At 42.1% G+C, this 15,928-nt stretch overlaps 1 protein-coding gene across 2 annotated transcripts in view; it reads right to left on the bottom strand.

Annotated features, from left to right (window-relative positions):
• LOC106578741 (sphingomyelin synthase-related protein 1) overlaps positions 1-14,819 on the bottom strand; it is an 80,282-nt gene extending 65,463 nt beyond the window's left edge. The window contains exons 1-4 of one of the 2 annotated variants that reach the window (XM_045702232.2): positions 14,508-14,819; positions 7,354-8,019; positions 7,125-7,220; positions 2,906-3,018 (exon numbers count right to left, since the gene is read on the bottom strand). In XM_045702232.2, the coding sequence (XP_045558188.2) occupies positions 2,906-3,018; positions 7,125-7,220; positions 7,354-8,006 (862 nt within the window). In that variant the 5' untranslated portion in view covers positions 8,007-8,019; positions 14,508-14,819. Of the gene's footprint in view, positions 1-2,900; positions 3,019-7,124; positions 7,221-7,353; positions 8,020-14,507 lie in introns of both variants that reach the window. The other variant, XM_045702228.2, reaches the window with a different exon arrangement.
• Positions 14,820-15,928: the final 1,109 nt, after the last annotated feature.

The following is a 15,928-nucleotide window of genomic DNA, read 5'->3' as shown; positions in this document are numbered from 1 at the left end:
CTCAGTCAGAATCTGTCCTTTTACCACCCAGTCAGACTCTGTCCTTTAATCACCCAGTCATCAGACTCTGTCCTTTAATCACCCAGTCAGACTCTGTCCTTTAATCACCCAGTCAGACTCTGTCCTTTAATCACCCAGTCATCAGACTCTGCCCTTTAATCACCCAGTCAGACTCTGCCCTTTAATCACCCAGTCAGACTCTGCCCTATAATCACCCAGTCAGACTCTGCTCTTTAATCACCCAGTCATCAGACTCTGCCCTTTAATCACCCAGTCAGACTATGTCCTTTAATCAACTAGTTATCAGACTCTGCCCTTTAATCACCCAGTTATCAGACTCTGCTCTTTAATCACCCATTCATGAGACTCTGCCCTATAATCACCCAGTCAGACTCTGCTCTTTAATCACCCAGTCATTAGACTCTGCCCTTTAATCCCCCAGTCATCAGACTCTGCACTTTAATCACCCAGCCAGACGATGTCCTTTAATCAACTAGTTATCAGACTCTGCCCTTTAATCAGCCAGTCATCAGACTCTGCTCTTTAATCTCCCATTCATTAGACTCTGCCCTTTAATCATCCAGTCAGACTCTGCCCTTTAATCACCCAGTCATCAGACTCTGCCCTTTAATCACCCAGTCAGACTCTGCCCTTTAATCACCCAGTCATCAATCTTTGCCCTTTAATCACCCAGTCATCAGACTCTGCCCTTTAATCACCCAGTCATCAGACTCTGCCCTTTAATCACCCAGTCAGACTCTGCCCTATAATCACCCAGTCAGACTCTGCTCTTTAATCACCCAGTCATTAGACTCTGCCCTTTAATCATCCAGTCATCAGACTCTGTCCTTTAATCACCCAGTCAGACTCTGCCCTTTAATCACCCAGTCAGACTCTGCCCTATAATCACCCAGTCAGACTCTGCTCTTTAATCACCCAGTCATTAGACTCTGCCCTTTAATCATCCAGTCATCAGACTCTGTCCTTTAATCACCCAGTCAGACTCTGTCCTTTAATCACCCAGTCAGACTCTGTCCTTTAATCACCCAGTCATCAGACTCTGCCCTTTAATCACCCAGTCAGACTCTGTCCTTTAATTACCCAGTCATCAGACTCTGCCCTTTAATCACCCAGTCAGACTCTGCCCTTTATTCACCCAGTCATCAGACTCTGTCCTTTAATCACCCAGTCATCAGACTGCCCTTTAATCACCAAAACATCAGACTGTCCTATAATCACCCAGTCATCAAACTCTGCCCTATAATCACCCAGTCAATCTCTGCTCTTTAATCACCCAGTCATTAGACTCTGCCCTTTAATCATCCAGTCATCAGACTCTGTCCTTTAATCACCCAGTCAGACTCTGTCCTTTAATCACCCAGTCAGACTCTGCCCTTTAATCACCCAGTTAGACTCTGCCCTTTAATCAACCAGTCATCAGACTCTGCCCTTTAATCACCCAGTCATCAGACTCTGCCCTTTAACCACTCAGTCAGAATTTGTCCTTTAATCACCCAGTCAGACTCTGCCCTTTAATCACCCAGTCATCAGACTTTTCCCTTTAATCACCCAGTCATCAGACTCTGCCCTTTAGTCACCCAGTCATCAGACTCTGCCCTTTAACCACTCAGTCAGAATCTGTCCTTTTACCACCCAGTCAGACTCTGTCCTTTAATCACCCAGTCAGACTCTGTCCTTTAATCACGCAGTCAGACTTTGTCCTTTAATCACCCAGTCAGACTTTGTCCTTTAATCACCCAGTCAGACTCTGCCCTTTAATCACCCAGTCAGACTCTGCCCTTTAATCACCCAGTCATCAGACTTTGTCCTTTAATCACCCAGTCAGACTCTGCCCTTTAATCACCCAGTCAGACTCTGCCCTTTAATCACCCAGTCATCAGACTCTGCCCTTTAATCACCCAGTCATCAGACTCTGCCCTTTAATCACCCAGTCATCAGACTCTGCCCTTTAATCACCCAGTCATCAGACTCTGTCCTTTAATCACCCAGTCAGACTCTGCCCTTTAATCACCCAGTTAGACTCTGTCCTTTAATCACCCAGTCATCAGACTTCGTCCTTTAATCACCCAATCAGACTCTGCCCTTTAATCACCCAGTCATCAGACTCTGCCCTTTAATCACCCAGTCAGACTATGTCCTTTAATCAACTAGTTATCAGACTCTGCCCTTTAATCACCCAGTCAGACTCTGCTCTTTAATCACCCAGTCATTAGTCTCTGCCCTTTAATCATCCAGTCATCAGACTCTGTCCTTTAATCCCCCAGTCATCAGACTCTGTCCTTTAATCACCCAGTCATCAGAATCTGCTCTTTAATCAACTAGTTATCAGACTCTGTCCTTTAATCACCCAGTCATCAGACTCTGCCCTTTAATCACCCAGTCATCAGACTCTGCCCTTTAATCACCCAGTCATCAGACTCTGCCCTTTAATCACCCAGTCATCAGACTCTGCCCTTTAATCAACTAGTTATCAGACTGCCCTTTAATCACCCAATCATCAGACTCTGTCCTTTAATCACCCAGTCAGACTCTGCCCTTTAATCACCCAGTCAGACTCTGTCCTTTAATCACCCAGTCAGACTCTGTCCTTTAATCACCCAGTCAGACTCTGCCCTTTAATCACCCAGTCAGACTCTGTCCTTTAATCACCCAGTCAGACTCTGCCCTTTAATCACCCAGTCAGACTCTGTCCTTTAATCACCCAGTCAGACTCTGCCCTTTAATCACCCAGTCATTGGATTCTGCCCTATAATCATCCAGTCAGACTCTGCCCTTTAATCACCCAGTCATTGGACTCTGTCCTTTGATCACCCAGTCATCAGACTCTGTCCTTTAATCAACTAGTCACTAGTTTGGGTGTGTTAGTATGTGTGTCCCACCTTACTGGAGCACTGTAGATGTTGTCCAGGCACAGAGAGGGAGGTAACAAACATGGTGACGCAACGCAGCAGAAACACTGTTCCAATCAGAGAACACAGACGCCGCAATATGATAGACCTAGAGAGAGAGAGAGAGAGAGACATATTAAAGACCTAAAGAGAGAGAGAGAGAGAGAGAGAGAGAGAGAGAGAGAGAGAGAGAGAGATAACGGAGCACAGGCTTTAGATAGTGTCAGGGTTCCACGCAGCAGACACACACACACACACACACACACACACTCAGGTAGGGTTAGGCTTAAATACAATATAGCAAGTAAAACACTGGAATTGTAGATTTGCAGTGGAAGAAAGTGCAAAGTAGAAATAGAAATAATGGGGTGCAAAGGAGGAAAATAAATAAATAAATACAGTAGGGGAAGCGGTAGTTGTATGGGCTAAATTATAGATGGGCTATGTACAGGTGCAGTGATCTGTGAGCTGCTCTGACAGCTGGTGCTTAAAGCTAGTGAGGGAGATAAGTGTTTCCAGTTTCAGAGATTTTTGTAGTTCGTTCCAGTCATTGGCAGCAGAGAACTGGAAGGAGAGACGGCCAAAGGAGGAATTGGCATTAATAGTAGTAGTAGTAGTGGTAGTGGTGGTAGTGTAACAGTGTAGGTTCCGTCCCTCTCTTCGCCCCAACCTGGGCTCGAACCAGGGACCCTTGCACACATCAACAACTGACACCCACGAAGCATCGTTACACATCGTGCCACAAAAGCCGCAGCCCTTGCAACGCAAGGGGAAACCCTACTTCAAGTCTCAGAGCGAGTGACGTCACTGATTGAAACGCTATTAGCACGCACCACCGCTAACTAACTAGCCATTTCACATCGGTTACACTCACCCCCCTTTTGACCTCCTCCTTTTCCGCAGCAACCAATGATCCGGGTCAACAGCATCAATGTAACATCGGTTACATCGGTTACAGTAATAGTGGTAGTAGTAGTAGTGGAAGTAGTAGTAGTGGTATTAGTGGTAGTAGTAGTAGTAGCAGCAGTAGTGGTTGTGGTAGTGGTTTTAGTAGTAGTAGTAGTAGTAGTAGTGATAGTGGTAGTAGTGGTAGTAGTTTTAGTAGTAGTAGTAGTAGTGGTAGTAGGAGTAGTAGTAGTGGTTTTAGTAGTGGTAGGAGAAGTAGTAGTAGTAGTAGTAGGAGTAGTAGTAGTAGTGGTAATAATAGTAGCGGTACTGGTTTTAGTAGTAGTAGTAGTAGTAGTAATAGTGGTAGTAGTATTGGTAGTAGTTTTAGTAGGAGAAGTAGTAGTAGTAGTAGTAGTAGCCATTTCACATCGGTTACACTCACCCCCCTTTTGACCTCCTCCTTTTCCGCAGCAACCAATGATCCGGGTCAACAGCATCAATGTAACAGTGTAGGTTCCGTCCCTCTCTTCACCCCAACCCGGGCTTGAACCAGGGACCCTTGCACGCATCAACAACTGACACCCCACGAAGCATCATTACCCATCGCGCCACAAATGCCGCGGCCCTTGCAACGCAAGGGGAAACCCTACTTCAGGTCTCAGAGCGAGTGATGTCACCGATTGAAACGCTATTAGCGCGCACCACCACTAACTACTAGCCATTTCACATCGGTTACAGTAGTAGTGGTAGTAGTAGTAGTGGAAGTAGTAGTAGTGGTATTAGTGGTAGTAGTAGTAGTAGCAGCAGTAGTAGTAGCAGTAGTGGTTTTGGTAGTGGTTTTAGTAGTAGTAGTAGTAGTAGTAGTAGTAGTAGTAGTAGTAGTAGTAGTGATAGTGGTAGTAGTGGTAGTAGTTTTAGTAGTAGTAGTAGTAGTAGCAGTAGTGGTAGTAGTAGTGGTAGTAGTAGCAGTAGTGGTAGTAGTGGCAGTAGTGTTAGTAGGAGTAGTAGGAGTAGTAGTAGTGGTTTTAGTAGTGGTAGGAGAAGTAGTAGTAGTAGTAGTAGTAGTAGTAGTGGTGGTAGGAGTAGTAGTAGTAGTGGTAATAATAGTAGCGGTACTGGTTTTAGTAGTAGTAGTAGTAGTAGTAGTAGCAATAGTGGTAGTAGTATTGGTAGTAGTTTTAGTAGTGGTTGTAGTAGTGGTAGTAGTTTTAGTAGTGGTAGTAGTAGTGGTAATAGTTGAAGCGGTAGTGGTTTTAGTAGTGGTAGCAGGTGTAGTAGTACTAGTAGTAGTAGTGGTTTTAGTAGTGGTAGTGGTAGTAGTGGTAGTTGTTTTAGTAGTAGTAGTGGTAGTAGTCGTAGTAGTGGTAGTAGGATTAGTAGGAGTAGTAGTAGTAGTGGTAGTAGTGGTAATAGTGGTAGTAGTAGTAGTAGTAGTAGTAGTAGTGGTAGTGGTTGCGGTAGTGGCTTTAGTGGTTGTGGTAATGGTTTTGGTGGTTGTGGTAGTGGTTTTAGTAGTAGTAGTGGTTTTAGTAGTAGTAGTAGTAGCAGTAGTAGTAGTGGTAGTAGTAGTAGTGGTATTGATAGTAGTAGTGGTAGTAGTAGTAGGAGTAGTAGTGATAGTAGTAGTGGTGGTGGTGGCAGTAGTAGTAGTGGTAGTAGTGGTAGTAGTAGTGGTAGTAGTTTTAGTAGTAGTGGTAGTAGTTTTAATAGTGGTAGTGGTAGTAGCGGTAGTGGTAGTAGCGGTAGTGGTTTTAGTAGTGGTAGCAGGTGTAGTAGTAATAGTAGTGGTTTTAGTAGTAGTAGTAGTAGTGGTGGTAGGAGTAGTAGTAGTAGTAGTGGTAATAATAGTAGCGGTACTGGTTTTAGTAGTAGTGGTAGTAGTAGCAGTAGTGGTAGTAGTATTGGTAGTAGTTTTATTAGTGGTATTAGTAGTGGTAGTAGTTTTAGTAGTGATAGTTGTAGTAGTAGTAGTAATAGTAGTAGCGGTAGTGGTTTTAGTAGTGGTAGCAGGTATAGTAGTACTAGTAGTAGTAGTAGTAGTAGTAGTAGTAGTGGTTTTAGTAGTAGTAGTGGTAGTAGTAGTAGTGGTATTGATAGTAGTAGTGGTAGTAGTAGTAGGAGTAGTAGTGATAGTAGTAGTGGTGGTGGTGGCAGTAGTAGTAGTGGTAGTAGTGGTAGTAGTAGTGGTAGTAGTTTTAGTAGTAGTGGTAGTAGTTTTAATAGTGGTAGTGGTAGTAGCGGTAGTGGTAGTAGCGGTAGTGGTTTTAGTAGTGGTAGCAGGTGTAGTAGTAATAGTAGTAGCGGTAGTGGTTTTAGTAGTGGTAGCAGGTATAGTAGTACTAGTAGTAGTAGTAGTAGTAGTAGTAGTAGTAGTAGTAGTAGTAGTAGTGGTTTTAGTAGTGGTAGTGGTAGTAGTGGTAGTGGTTTTAGTAGTAGTAGTGGTAATGGTGGTAGGAGTAGTAGTAGTAGTAGTGGTAATAATAGTAGCGGTACTGGTTTTAGTAGTAGTGGTAGTAGTAGCAGTAGTGGTAGTAGTATTGGTAGTAGTTTTATTAGTGGTATTAGTAGTGGTAGTAGTTTTAGTAGTGATAGTCGTAGTAGTAGTAGTAGTGGTAGTAGTAGTAGTAATAGTAGTAGCGGTAGTGGTTTTAGTAGTGGTAGCAGGTATAGTAGTACTAGTAGTAGTAGTAGTAGTAGTAGTAGTGGTTTTAGTAGTGGTAGTGGTAGTAGTGGTAGTGGTTTTAGTAGTAGTAGTGGTAGTAGTGGTAGTAGTAGTGGTAGTGGTATTAGTGGTAGTAGTAGTAGTGTTAGTAGTATTAGTAGTAGTAGTAGTGGTAGTTGTTGTGGTAGTGGTTTTAGTGGTTGTGGTAATGGTTTTAGTAGTAGTGGTTTTAGTAGTAGTGGTAGTAGTATAAGTGGTATTGGTAGTAGTAGTGGTAGTAGTAGTAGTAGTAGTAGTAGTAGTGGTAGTGGTAGTGGTAGTTGTAGTGGTAGTGGTAGTAGTAGTAGTATTAGTAGTGGTGGTAGTAGTAGTAGTGGTGGTAGTAGTAGTAATAGTGGTGGTAGCAGTAGTAGTAGTAGTAGTACCTATAGTAGTAGTAGTAGTATTAGTAGTAGTATTGCAGTAGTACACATGCTTGTCTAGTCATATTAGTAGTAGTAGTAGTAGTATTGCAGTAGTATTGTAGTTGTACATGTGTTTGTCTAGTCGTAGTAGGAGTTGTAGTAGTAGCAGTAGTAGTAGTAATAGTATTGCAGTAGTATTGCAGTAGTACACGTGTTTGTCTAGTAGTAGTAATAGTAGTAGTAGTAGTAGTGCAGTAGTACCTGTGTTTGTGTAGTAGTAGCACCAACAGGAAGATGTAAACTAGGATTAGACCACAAGCCTCCGCCATTGCAAAAGCCCAAGGGATTCTGGGTACACTGTCAGAGAAAAAGGGAATAATAATGTTGGAATAATAATGAGGCCAGGGGTTAGAGGTCAAGCTCACCTATTCAGGAAATGTCTGGCAGTGGGATTAGAGGTCAGGGGTTAAAGGTTAAAGGTCAGACTCACCTGTCCAGGAAGATGTCGGGCAGTGGCGGGTAAGTTGTCATATCGGGAACGCGGTCGTGGACGATCACCATGACGAAGGAGGTAAATCCGAAGACGAGCATGACGTAAACAGAGCTGACTACTGTCTTCCACAGCTCCGGGTCCAGACGCCCTAGAAGGCACTTCCTGTCCCCAGTGGAGTGAATGTGGCACTGGTCTTCTTCTAACTCCGTCCCTGACCGGGGTCGTGACCCTGACCATAACTCTGAGACCCCACAGTCCACCTGACAGCGCCCTGCCCCGTTACACACACGTTCCCCTCCGTTACACCGCCTGTCAGCCCTGTGATCCCCCGAGTCATCCCTGTGACAGGCCCTGTGTCCCCCAGCAGCAGCCCCTAATCCCCCTAACCCTATCCCCAGCTCCTCTAGTTGCTCCTGGTTCTGTCTTTGGAGCCTCCGCAGGGCCAGGGCCAGCCTCTTGATGTCCCCCAGCACAGTGAGGCCCAGAGGGGGTTCACGCAGGTCAGCCTCCCCTAGAGTCAGCAGGCTGGGGCCATCCACACGGTGTTTAGAACACAGCAGCTCCACATACTGTCCAAACCCCTCCTGCTTCAGCCAGCCAGACACCTGCTTACTGCTCCAAGTACTAACACTACTCTGAGACACCGCCATAGCATACCTCCCTCTGAGAGCGAGAGAGAGAGAGAGAGAGAGAGAGAGAGAGAGAGAGAGAGAGAGAGAGAGGGAGAGAGAGAGACAGTGTTAATACAGTGGTAACACAAAGGCAATGTAATAAGAGACCTTATAGTTTGTTCTGGGAAGACAGCATTAAGTCACAGAGGCCAATCAGAACACAGATAGACCACATACACTATATACTCATTATTGGCTTAGACCACCAGCTCCATTCAAACTAGACAGTACAAGTAGTCAGTAAACATGCATAATGATACTGAGAGACTGAAAAACAGCTGCTATCTCAAGGCCATCAGACTGTTAATAGTCACCACTAGCCAGCCTCTGCCCAGTACTCCGCCCTGAACTTAGTTACTGTCACTAGCCGGCTACCACCTGGTTACTCTACCATGGCTGCTGCCCTATATAGTCATGGAACACTAGTCACTTTAAGAATGTTTACATACTGTTGTACTCTTTTCATATGTATACACTGTATTCTAGTCAAGGCCATTCTATTTAACTATTGCTGTACATATACTATTCTGTCCTACATATTCTACAGATATACAACATATTATATCCACATACAGTCTATAATGTCTATACATCCCATCATATATATATATATATATAAAGTATGTACTACAATTCAAAAGTTTGGGGTCACTTAGAAATGTCCTTGTTTAAAAAAAACCAAAAACATTTTGTCCATTAAATTAACATGAAATTGATCAGAAATACAGTGTAGACATTGTTAATGTTGTAAATGACTATTGTAGCTGGAAACGGCTGATTTTTTTAATGGAATATCTACATAGACGTTCAGGGGCCCATTATCAGCAACCATCACTCCTGTGTTCCAATGGCACGTTGTGTTAGCTAATCCAAGTTTATAATTTTAAAAGGCTAATTGATCATTAGAAAACCCTTTTGCAATTATGTTAGCAAAGCTGAAAACTGTTGTCCTGATAAAAGAAGCAATAAAACTGGCCTTCTTTAGACTAGTTGAGTATCTGGAGCATCAGCATTTGTGGGTTCAATTGCAGGCTCAAAATGGCCAGAAACAAAGAACTTTCTTCTGAAACTTGTCAGTCTATTCTTGTTCTGAGAAATGACGGCTATTCCATGTGAGAAATTTCCAAGAAACTGAAGATCTCGTACAACGCTGTGTACTACTCCCTTCACAGAACAGCGCAAACTGGCTCTAACCAGAATAGAAAGAGGAGTGGGAGGCCCCGGTGCACAACTGAGCAAGAGGACAAGTACAGTAGAGTGTCTAGTTTGAGAAACAGATGCCTCACAAGTCCTCAACTGGCAGCTTCATTAAATAGTACCCGCAAAACACCAGTCTCAACGTCAACAAGAGGCGACTCCGGGATGCTGGCCTTCTAGGCAGAGTTTCAAAGAAAAAGCAATATCTCTGACTGGCCAATAAAAATAAAAGATGAAGCTGGGCAAAAGAACAAAGACACTGGACAGAGGAACTCCGCCTAGAAGGCCAGCATCCCGGAGTCGCCTCTTCACTGTTGACGTTGGGTTAAGCTCCAAAATGCAGGTGTTTCAGCCTAGCTCAGTGCTTTCTGTTGTGGTGAGGCAGCCAGTGGAAAATATGGAGCCTAGGGGTTGGTAATGTTCTCTAGTTGCGCCGTGATTGGCTCAGTGTTCTGTCACTCATGGGGACACTACGTCACCACCAAATTCGAAAGGGTAGAGCTTGAACATTCAAGCCCCCTTGGGTGCTGCCATTAAGTTACATTACAAGTGCCCATCCAAGAAGGCTCAAGATCATTGGCCACAGATAAAATGACGTCAAATCACGTTATATCTACACTAGCTTCTATTGTACTAATCATGTCAACATCATACTTTCAAAAGCTAGCAGTCATCATCATGAATCAAGTCGACAATCTACTGGCAAATACTTTTTAATCCTTGTCATATGAAGAGAAATTATAGATAAAACGTATCAGTGCTCATCGGCCATTGGACATAAACATTACACAACAAGTTGGAAATCGCTAATTCAACAATGAGTGGTTTGGAAGGAATCAGTGGCTAACTGCAAGCATTGCAAAGTAATCACTAGGCTGCTATTCAGTGGAGTGGGTCTTTGGTCCCAAGTCTGGGTTTAAGGGTCTCTTTTCCAAGCTTAAAAAAGATAAACATTCAACATTGGCCATGCTGTCAATCCCACAGGACTTCTGCCGCGCTCAAAACAACTGGAAATTCGGAATTGGGAAATCTGACTTCAGTGAGTTCAAGACAACTGGGAACTCAGAAAAAAACGAACTCGGGCCTCTTTCTAGAGCTCTGACCTGAGGATCACTGACGTCATGATTCAAACTTGTTTCTTTTAGTTCCCAGTTGTCTTGAAAGCACCATAAATCCAGAGAATGCCAGACTTTGATGACAAAGGTTGATGATGAAATTTGCCCACGAAGGACCGCTGCGCCACCTTCCTGTTCAAGTGAGCACAGCACAACAAGGTGAGTCCAAACATGTCTTATATGCTGCTGCATAAATGATGTAATATGCCAGGGATATATGTATACTGTAGCTAAGAAAGTAATACTAAGTGTATGTTGTGTAGTAAGCCCATGATCCTCACCCTAATAATTTGTTCTGATTTGGTGCTGCACATGTAGCCTATAGCCTGTTATAGAGAAATGTAATCATTGAATATTGTAAGAGCTTTCATTGTCTGCTTGCAGTGCATTCGGAAAGTATTCAGACCCCTTCAGTTTTCCACATTTTGTTACGTTAGTCTTATTCTAGAAATTATTAAATACATGTTTTCCTCATCAATCTACACACAAAACCTCATAATGATCAACTGAAAACAGGTTTTTCGAAATATTTGCAATAAAATAAACAATTATTTACAAAAGTATTCAGACCCTTTGCTATGAGACACGAAATTGAGCCCAGGTGCATCCTGTTTCCATTGACCATCCGTGAGATGTTTCTACAACTTGATTGGAGTCCACCTGTGGTACATTCAATTGATTGGACATCATTTGGAAAGGCATACACCTGTCTGTATAATGTCCCACAGTTGACATTGCATGTCAGAGCAAAACCAAGCTCCGAGACAGGATTGTGTCATGGCACAGATCTGGGGAATTTTACCAAAACAATTCTGCATTGAAGGTCCCCAAGAACAGAGTGGCCTCCATCTTTCTTAAATGGAAAAAGTTTGGATCCACCAAGACTTTTCCTAGAGCTGGCAGCCTGGTCAAACTGAGCAATCAGGGGAGAAGAGCCTTGGTCAGGGAGGTGACCAAGAACCCGATGGTCACTTTGACAGAGCTCCAGAGTTCCTCTGTGGAGATAGGAGAACCTTCTAGAAGGACAACCATCTCTGCAGCACTCCACCAATCAGGTGTTTATGGTAGAGTGGCCAGACGAAAGCCACTCCTCAGTAAAAGGCACATGACAGCCCGCTTGGAGTTTGCCAAAAGGCACCTAAATGAGTCTCAGACCATGAGAAACAAGATTCTCTGGTCTGATGAAACCAGGATTGAACTCTTTGGCCTGAATGCCAAGCGTCACGTCTGGAGGAAACCTGGCACCATCCCTATGGTGAAGCATGGTGGTGGCAGCATCATGCTGTCAGGATCGATGGAAAGATGAACGGAGCATAGTACAGAGAGATCCTTGATGAAAACCTGCTCCAGAGTGCTCAGGAACTTAGGCCTGGGCAAAGGTTCACCTTCCAACAGGACAACAACACTAAGCACACAGCCAAGACAACGGAGGTGTGGCTTCGGCACAAATTTCTGAATGTCCTTGAGTGCCCGATCTTGAACCTGATCGGACGTCTCTGGAGAGACTTGAAAATAGCTGTGCAGCGACGCTCCCCATCCAATCCGACAGAGCTTAAGAGGATCTGAAGAGAAGAATGGGAGAAACTCCCCAAATACAGGTGTGCCAATCTTGAAGCTTCATACCCAAGAAGACTCGAGGCTGTAATCACTGCCAAAGGTGCTTCAATAAAGTACTGAGTAAAGGGTCTGAAAAGTTATGTAAATGTGATATTTTTTTATTAAATTATTTTATTATACTGTCGTGTCTTTGGCATCATTAAAGTGAAGACTGTTATTTTATCAAATCAATTCTCTGTAATTATTATTACATGATTAAAATAATCATGTAAATGTAATTAACTAGGAAGTCACCAAGGAAAATCTTCAGATTACAAAGTTATAATTTTAATATCTGATCAATTAGTCTTCTAATTAATGAATTATTCTTTACCTCACATTAGTCTCATTCCAAACATCGTAAATTGTTGGTTATCTGCATGAACCCAGCGTTTACTATGAATCATCCATACACCAATTGTCTTAATCATTTATTTACTAACTAAATAATCACAGAAATGCATAAACAAACAACCCAGTACATATGGTTACAAGGAAATGATAGGGGAGGTTCCCTAGTGGGCTAAGCCGATATGACAGCTTGGTGGACAAAGGGAAGTGGGTGTGGACTGAGAACAGGCGGGAAAGAACAGAGGGCTCACTACACAGTTGATAATTATATTAATTGAAATGCTAATCCTTTGCACATGAACGCTCATTCATTCGGGATTAATTGCAATCAATATATATTTACGCCCAGTGTGTCGTCGTGATACACTGCTTGTAGACCAAGGTGCAGCGTGGTATGTGTTAATTTTGATATTTATTTAAACTCTGAACACATAAACCATGGAAAACAACTGTCACATCTTGCAGGCTTTAGAAAGCACTACAAAAATAAGATCCCACAACTCAAGGAGAGAAAAGGGCTGCCTAAGTATGGTTCCCAATCAGAGACAACGATAGGCAGCTGCCTCTGATTGGAAACCATACCTGGCCAAAACATAGAAATATAAACCATAGAATGCCCACCCCACACCCTGACCTAACAAAATAGAGAAATAAACCGTCTCACTCCGGTCAGGGTGTGACACAGAGAGTACATTACCGGTACATTACCAGTCAGTGACACCATAGAGTACATTACCAGTCAGTTAAACAATAGTACATTACCAGACAGTTAAACTATAGTACATTACCAGCCAGTTAAACTATAGAGTATATTACCAGTACATTGTCTATCAGTTAAACTAGAGAGTACATTACCAGTATATTACCAGCCAGTTAAACTAGAGAGTACATTACCAGCCAGTTAAACTACTTAGTACATTACCAGTACATTACCAGTCAGTTAAACTAGAGAGTACATTACCAGTACATTACCAGTCAGTTAAACTAGAGGGTACATTACCAGTATATTACCAGTCAGTTAAACAATAGTACATTACCAGTACATTACCAGTCAGTTAAACTAGAGAGTACATTACCAGTACATTACCAGTCAGTTAAACTAGAGAGTACATTACCAGTATAGTACCAGTCAGTTAAACTATAGTACATTACCAGTACTTTACCAGTCAGTTAAACTAGATAGTACATTACCAGTATATTACCAGTCAGTTAAACTAGAGAGTACATTACCAGTACATTACCAGTACTTTACCAGTCAGTTATGCTAGAGAGTACGTTACTAGTTAATTACCAGTTAGTTAAACTATAGTACATTACCAGTACATTACCAGCCAGTTAAACTAGTGAGTACATTACCAGTACATTACCAGTCAGTTAAACTAGAGAGTACATTACCAGTACATTACCAGCCAGTTAAACTATAGAGTACATTACCAGTAAATTGTCAATCAGTTAAACTAGAGAATACATTACCAGTATATTACCAGCCAGTTAATCTAGAGAGTCCATTACCAGTCAGTTAAACTAGAGAGTACATTACCAGTATATTACCAGTCAGTTAAACTAGAGAGTACATTACCAGTATATTACCAGTCAGTTAAACTAGAGAGTACATTACCAGTACATTACCAGTCAGTTAAACTAGAGAGTACATTACCAGTATATTACCAGTCAGTTAAACTAGAGAGTACATTACCAGTATATTACCAGTCAGTTAAACTATAGTACATTACCAGTATATTACCAGTCAGTTAAACGAGAGAGTATATTACCAGTACATTACCAGTACTTTACCAGTCAGTTAAACTAGAGAGTACATTACCAGTATATTACCAGTCAGTTAAACGAGAGAGTATATTACCAGTACATTACCAGTACTTTACCAGTCAGTTAAACTAGAGAGTACATTACCAGTATATTACCAGTCAGTTAAACTAGAGAGTACATTACCAGTACATTACCAGTCAGTTAAACTAGAGAGTACATTCGTTTAACTGACTGGCAATGTATTGGTAGTTTAATCTCTAGTTTAAATGACTGGTAATGTATTGGTAGAGAGTACATTACCAGTACATTACCAGTTAGTTAAAACAGAGAGCACATTACCATTATATTACCAGCCAGATAAACTAATGTACATTACAAATACATTGCCATTCAGTTAAACTAGGGAGCACATTACCAGTACATTACCAGTCAGTTACACTAGAGAGTACATTACCAATCGTTCCCTCTGTCTTCTGTGACTCCAATACTCCTTTGCTCTCCAGCACACCCTTCCTCCTAATCCAAAGGACTGTTGGACCTAAACAGCTGAGTAAGCTGCTCTCTCCATATCAGGACCTTTCTCCTACTGATAGATAGGCTGCTGTCTCCATATCAGGACCTTCCTTCTACAAATTGGAGGTATCAAGGAGATGTGCTCTGATAACAATGTTGTCCACACTGATCTACCCTGATCAACCCTCATCAACAGAACTCAGTAGAACCACTACATGATCAACAGCATTAGTTTAGTAAAAACTGTGTAAGTAAATACATGTTATCATCCGTGTTTAGAAAGAAACTCAGCCTTTGACCTCCCTTGGCTCTGGTGAGTACACTAGCCAAGTAGGTGACGGTAATGAGCCATTAAAGTAGGTTGACACACTCAATGAACACCACAGAAGAAGAAGCTTCTGACGTCAATATTGTGCAATTTAACGTGTTAGCTGAAGGGCAAGCGGAATCGAGTGGAGTTGTGGGATGAAATAACTTCAGGTGGCTCACGACTTTCAACAATGAATACTGTAGTTTAAGAGACGCTACGGGCTATGTGGTGCTATTGCTGGCTAGTGTTGTAACATTGTTAGCTATGAGATGCACACAGTAGCTAGTTAGCTAGCTAACGTTAGCTAGGTAGGCAACGTTATCACAAGCAGACAGACCATTTGGTCCATTATTAGCAATGATAACTTATCAAAGTAGCTAGACATATCTAGATACATATTAAACCCTCATAAACAAACTGTTGTTTGTAGGTTACTGCCAGGGCCTAAAATTAACTTTTTGGTCCACCAGCCACTGTGGCAGGAAGATTAAAATAAAAGAAATCTACCAGCCACTCAGATTTCTTACAAGTCAAAAAACACAAAAAACAGATGACTGTGCTTTGTAATGTTTCTAAAACAGGAAATGTATTAGTAAGAAGTAATGTGGTATATTTCTACATTTCATTAACTTTATGGTTACCCCAAGTCTTTTAATCAAAATATCAGAAACAAAATGTTCAGCTGCCCCTTTAAAATCGTGAAGCTACCGTGGTAACGAGTAATGTCGTGTGTGTGTGTGTGTGTGTGTGTGTGAGAAATTTGGGATCTGACTAGGGCGTCTCTTCTCTATAAATTGAAGCAGCAGACTCAAACTAACATTGAAAACAACAGAGCTTGTGAACAAAACAATATAAACTGAACAAACATAAAATGCAACATGCAATAATTTCAAAGATTTTACTAAATTACAGTTCATATAGGGAAATCAGTCCATTTAAATTAATTCATTAGGCCCTAATCTATGGATTTCACATGACTGGGAATGTTGGTCACAGATACCTTAAAAAAGGTAGGGGCCTTGTCCCACTCCTCTTCAATGGCAGTACGAAGT

Source organism: Salmo salar, chromosome 19 (assembly GCF_965601325.2).
Source record: "Salmo salar chromosome 19, fSalSal1, whole genome shotgun sequence".
NCBI lineage: Eukaryota > Metazoa > Chordata > Actinopteri > Salmoniformes > Salmonidae > Salmo > Salmo salar.
Note: the sequence above shows the minus strand (reverse complement) of the source record. Positions and strands in the feature narration are given on the sequence as shown.